Source organism: Palaemon carinicauda, chromosome 1, assembly GCF_036898095.1.
Source record: "Palaemon carinicauda isolate YSFRI2023 chromosome 1, ASM3689809v2, whole genome shotgun sequence".
Taxonomy (NCBI): Eukaryota; Metazoa; Arthropoda; class Malacostraca; order Decapoda; family Palaemonidae; genus Palaemon; species Palaemon carinicauda.
In genome coordinates this window covers 7,212,450-7,218,449 of record NC_090725.1, presented here as the reverse complement: position 1 = coordinate 7,218,449, position 6,000 = coordinate 7,212,450, and the positions used below count along the sequence as shown (strand labels likewise).

Sequence of the window (6,000 nt, the reverse complement as noted above, 5' to 3'; positions counted from 1 at the left end):
TCCTCCCAGTGGGAGATACCTGAGCGATGGCTCAATAAAAAGTCTAAGAGAGATTGACCCTCTGATCTCTTCCTAAAGCTCCTGTTTGATCAATCTCTTCTGGGGAACAGTCGAACAAGTGTAGAACATTTAACACCAGGTCAACCTTGGGGATCAAGGGATAGTGCTGCATCTCCTAGAGAAGCAACTCTGGCCCCTCCCTTTGGTGGATTTTTCCATTTTCTGATATTTTACAGATTTGGCCTTCACTTGGTGTGACTGGCCACCTTTTGAAGTAGGAGCTGTTGGAACTTCTACAACTGGCTGCTGAGAGGAAGAGGACTCCGGCCTCCTCACATGTAAAAGCTCCTTCTCGGAGGTGTATTGAACTTTATGCCCCTGGAGTGTCTTCCACCCCTGCCACCAGGTACCTGTTGACTGTGCCCACGGTAAAGGTACGACAGATCCTGCAACTTGGGAACCATGGTGCATCCCTAGGGGATAACAGGTCTGGATGGGTGCCCAGCAATATTTTACTGTCTATCCTTGAATACTGTATGTGGCTTTTGGGTGGTCTTTTGAGATATATTAAGTACTCATTACTCATGATCTGTCCTTCATGATGTGCCTCTATTTGAGAGGTTTGGCCAGAACTCTATGTTGTTGCTAGTTTGCAGACCTTATGGATCTCTTTGAGGTGTCAGAAGTTGGTTGTTCTTCTTCTTTCTTCAGTCTTTGATCATCAAGGACTCATCTCTTGGTCTCTCTCCCTTTTTGGAGGAATTCCTTTTTTTGACAAGAAGGTCCTGTCTAAAGTGTTTCTGCTCTCGCATGTTGGTGGTTCTAAGGACATTCGAGGGGTTGGCACCCTATCATAGATTTCTTGGTTTTGAACTCCTTTGTGGTGAAGTCTTCCTTCAGCGAGGAGACAGTTCAGTCAGTCCTAGCGTCAGTCAGATAGGGGAACTGTATGGTCTCCATCAACTTGGAAGATGCTTATCTTAAGTCACACTTTTTCTGGGAAGTAGGCCTATCCTTTGTTGCGCCACAGTTTCGGAAATCTTTTTTTCAAGGCTCTATGCTTCAGCCACACCACGTCTCCTCTAGTTTTCTCTATGGTCATGGCTTGGGTGATCAGCCATTCTGCATTAGGCTGGGATTCATATCCTTCATTTCCTGGACGGTTGGCGTGTTCAGGTACTCTCCCTTGAGGATTGCCTGTGGGTGAAAGATTTAGTTCTGGACCTGTCCTAGTAGTTAGGGACCTGTGTGATCCTCTAGAGTCTTCCTTGATCTACGCCAAGACCACCATCTTCCTGGGATTCTTTCTGGCCACCAGAATTTTGTGGGCTTCTCCATCCAAGACTCTGGTAAACAAGCTTACAGAGTAGTGACCTTCAAGGGTGAGGGTTCTTCCAGATTAACTACTCCCAGAATTTCCTTTCAGCGCAGTTAACCAGCACCGAAGGAGATGGTAAAGACCAGATCATGGACTATGGCTCCATGACCCTCTACCTTGAGAAAGGGTGGGTATTATGCTCCACCCTTTCGGCCTCAACCCATTTATGCCAGGAATGGTGGGAGAGGACGGAGAGGGGCCAGAGGTTACCGAGATTTGCAAATCCATCCTCCAGGAACTGCAAGTGGGTGATACATGTGAAGCCATAGGCCAACATGGCGGCGACACGGTACAGATAGTTGGGTGATGAAAGTCCTTTGGGATAGTAACTGCCCTCCTTTCATCAGCTCTCGTTCTCCTCTCACTTGCTTTCTGATAACGTTCCTGAAATCGTCAAAAGCCCTCATCCCATAAACGAAGTAAAGGCGATAATTGAAATGAATGCTCTAGAGCTTGTCTGAGATGGGTCTCCTAGCTTCTACTGCTGACTATTCCTAGTGGAGAACTCAACGGGAGGATGGAGGGGTGTCATAAATCTCTCTTTTTTTTAAACAAATTGGTTCCACCAACTCAGTTCAAGAGGCACAGGACAACTGACCTGGAGGAGTTTCTTGAGTCTCCTCCCAATTCTCTGCAAGGTTTTGTTGGAAGTGTAATGCTGTACTGGAACCTTCTTTCCCAGGGGAGGCATTGAGTTATGAGATTCTAGGGTGCATGCTCTTGCCTCACTTGCTAAATTTCATACAGTTTCTGTAGCCATCAGAAAAGATTACCGGCACTTCATTCTCTCTTAAGGACATGTATTTTCAAATATCAATCCACTAATCTGTCAGAAAGTACCTCCCTTCATCCTAATAGTCAAGTACCAGTTCAAAGTTCATTGCTTCGGACTGTTGACCTCTCCCCATATGTCCCTCAAGTGTTCACCCTAGTCTCAGCGTGGGTCCACCCCAACGGGATTCTCTCACTGCGATAGTTTAGCGATAGGTTGATCCTGTCATCCTCAAGGAGACTGTTGCTTCAGGATCTAAACAAACTTCTCTCCTTTTGCCACAATCCGGGGATCATGATCTATCGGCAGAAGTCAAGTCTCGTGCCCAAGAGATGGTTGGAATATCAAGGAGTGTTAATACACGGCAGCAATTAGTCATCCCATCAGATAATCACATCAACAGACTTAGAGAGGTAGAACAACCATTCCTGGCTGTTTAACAATTCCTGGCATGGTAGTGGCAACGTTCTCTGGAACATTTGTTAACCTTAGAGATGCTTGTGCCTCATGAGTGTCTCCACCAGATGCTGGTGTTCACAAATGCATGCAAGGAGGTGTGGGGCGCTCAACTTGAGAACCAGATCACCTCAGGACTGTGCTCCAAAGATCAAAGGAGCTTGCACATTGTGTTGGAAATGCAAACGGGGTTCCTAGTTCTGCAATCTTTCCAACAGAGTTTGATAGGGCACTTTATAGCGTTGATGAGTGACGACACTACCATAGTAGCATACATAAACAAGAAAGGAGGGACTATGTCCCAACCCCTCTGCAGATTGGCAAAGTAGGCACACATTTGGGCTAGCGACAACACACTAAACCTGTTAGAAAGGTATGTTCCAGATAAAAGAAATGTCCTAGCAGACTTGCTCAGCCATCAGGGGTGAGTGGTAGGATCAGAGTGGTTCTTACTACCCTGCTTGGTGGTAAGGCTTCTTGTCCTTCGGGGCTCTTCAACGATAGACTTGTTCGCCACCCGGTTGAACAAGGAGTTTCCAGTGCTCTGTTCCCTAGTCCCAAACCTGTCAGTAGTGATGAAAGATGCTTTCCAACACCCCTGAGACAATTTGGACACTACGCCTTTCTATCCTTTTCCCTGGTATGTCGAATACAGTAATCATGAGACTTGACAACCTCAAACATCAGACTAATCCTGTTAGCTCCAAGTGGCCACATGCCAAATAGTTTCTGTACTTGCGGATTCATTGGGGTGGTTAATCTCTTCCCTTTAAATAATAACATACTTGCAGCGGCTCCCTTTTATGGTACCGTTAAAATCAACCATCTCCGTTGCAGAGATTCAATAACTTTGTTTTCTCGCTGTCACTTCATGGGTGGAGACTACTGTATTCAGCATCTTCTCTGAGCGAAAGGCTTTTCGCGAGGTACTGCACAGGAGATGTCTGGATATCTCCGTAAATCCTCTGCTGCTATCTACCATGGAAAGTGGGCCATCCTCCGTGGTTGTTTTTGTAGAAGAGATACTTCTCTAGTCGTAGCCTCTGCAATTAATTGCCAATTTCCTTGTGTACCTTCACGGAAAGAAGCTCCTATCAGACTCTGCGGTAAAAGGCTATTGCTCAGCCTTGATCCAAATCTTCAGACTGAAAGTCCGTGACCTCTCATCATGGGAGTTGTTCATGCTGATGAGGAGCTTTGAGCAGTCCTGTCCTCCCAGAGAACTCGATCCCACACCTTCAGACGTTATGAAAGTTCTCGGCTCTCTCAATCGTGCTCTGCACAAGCCCATAAGAAGAGCATCATACAAGTGTCTGACACTAAAGACCGTGTTCTTAATGGCTCTAGCCTCGGCGAAGAGAGTAAGCGAGTTGCATAGCATTTCCCATGCCATTAGTCATTCCAAGGGATGGAGAAAGGTCTCAGTGACCTTCACTCTGGTGTTTGTGTTTAAAACACAGAACCTTGCCATTCATGATCCCAGGTTCAAGTCCTTCTCTATCTCCTTTCTGTTAGATGCACTAGCAATTGTGATGACCTATTTCTCTGTCCTGTGAGGGCACTAAAGCACTACCTTAAGAGAACCCAGTGCTTTAGATCAGAGCATAAGAGATTGTTCCTCAGCACTGGTAGGATGGAGAAGCCCATCTCCAAAAAAAAAAAAAAAGTCTCTTTCTTGCTTTGTAAGACTATCAAGCTGCATACTCCTCTTCTGGAGAATCCTTGAGTGGTCCACCTAAACCACGAGCTCATTAAATCAGAGGAACTGTCTCCACCCTCTCTTCCAGTAAGAATGTCTGTGGTGCAAGTGCTGAAGGTAGGTGTCAGGAGTTGTCAGACACCCTTCACTGATTACTGCCTTCAGGAGTACACCCACAAGTCCCTGCTTAACAGGTTGTGTAGTGAGTTGAGCTCCCTCACGGGACAAAATAGATAGCGATCGTGATGTCAGTCCATGAATGATAAGTAAGAATGTCTGGCCCTTTTCTTTTCTTTTCCAGCCATGAGGTTCAGCAGTCTTGTCATTCTGGAGTTGAACTGGAATATTAATGAAGGTAATCTACTCAACAGAGTATGGTACCTTTTCTTTACAATAGTATTTGTATTGCAGTACAGTATCTCCCATCCTTTTGTATGTAGAGAAGGATGAATAGTATGTATGCATACCCATTTTTCATACAATGTCTATACAGTACTGTACTTTCAAACAATCATGTCCGGGAGGATAGAGATTCCTCCTAGACCGTCCACTAGTCCCTGTGGAGGCCTAACCTAACACCTGCAACATCCCTATGCTAAGGTAGTTAGGAGGTTAGAAGTCATGACTTTTGCTCCTCCATAGGACCAAAGTACTTTGACAATTCCTAGGTCAGTAAACCAGCCAGTTGGGTTATAGGGACTTCCGCCCATCTAAGGATAAGTCTCTTATTAAAGGTCGAAGGTTTACAGTACATTTCATTTACTGTACTGTAGGAACAAATCACAAATTATTTAATCAAATTGTATTTTTCCTAACCACACAAACCTGAGACCTTTAAGTTACAATGCCTGTCGCAACCAACCCACAAGTTTTAGGTTAAAGTTAAAGTAAAGGCTATGCTACCTGGCAGGGTCTACCCACCACCCGCCAGCTACTACAACTACCTTGTTAAAAGTTTAAACGACCGTCTCCAGTTTTGCTGAAGTCATACTCCTAATAAGGTCTCAGGTTTGTATGGTTAGGAAAAATACTAATTGATTAAAGAATTGTGATATTTGAAGGAAATTGTCCTCCATCTCAACTCTAAATTACCATTCACTTTGTAACCGACTGCACTGTAGTACAGAGTATAATATGAAATTATTTTACAGTGTTTTAGTATATTTTAGATGCCTCAAAATACAGTAAAGTATAGCATTATAACCTGTATGTGAAGTGTAAATTTTGAAGAAAATATAATACACATGTAGGATGTCTAATTTTCTTTATCACATGCTGTTTCTTTTGTTTTACTAGATTGAACTTCAGGATGTTTCAAGATTCTCATGGTGCCTATGCGGTTCTTCCATCTATGATAAGGCCACGAAGAATTCAACCTGGGAAAAAGACTATCTTGGTTTCTGTACTCTTATCTACATTACTTCTAATGTCACAGCTTCTTCGGGCTTTGCAGCTTGAGCAGCCACCAAAGTTGACTAATGTTCATATTTTGCAGGTACAGTAATACGTCACTCTACATTTTTAATTTGTTCGAAGAGATCAGACTAAAGTTGATTTTCAACATATGTTGCATTTTTCCCCATAGAGGGACTTATATGTTCCCTATACAAGTGATGAATGCAAAAAAATTATAGTATCTACAACCTGGGATCATTCAATAAAAACCAAATACATATTTGTTCCGTAACTGGAATA

At 43.9% G+C, this 6,000-nt stretch overlaps 1 protein-coding gene across 1 annotated transcript in view; it reads left to right on the top strand.

Moving 5' to 3' along the window:
• The window catches only part of LOC137641407 (uncharacterized), a 45,453-nt gene that overhangs the window by 5,810 nt on the left and 33,643 nt on the right, over positions 1-6,000 (top strand). Inside the window, exon 2 of the mRNA XM_068373935.1 lies at positions 5,602-5,800. Coding sequence (XP_068230036.1) covers positions 5,615-5,800 — 186 coding nt within the window. The 5' untranslated portion in view covers positions 5,602-5,614. The remainder of the gene's footprint in view (positions 1-5,601; positions 5,801-6,000) is intronic.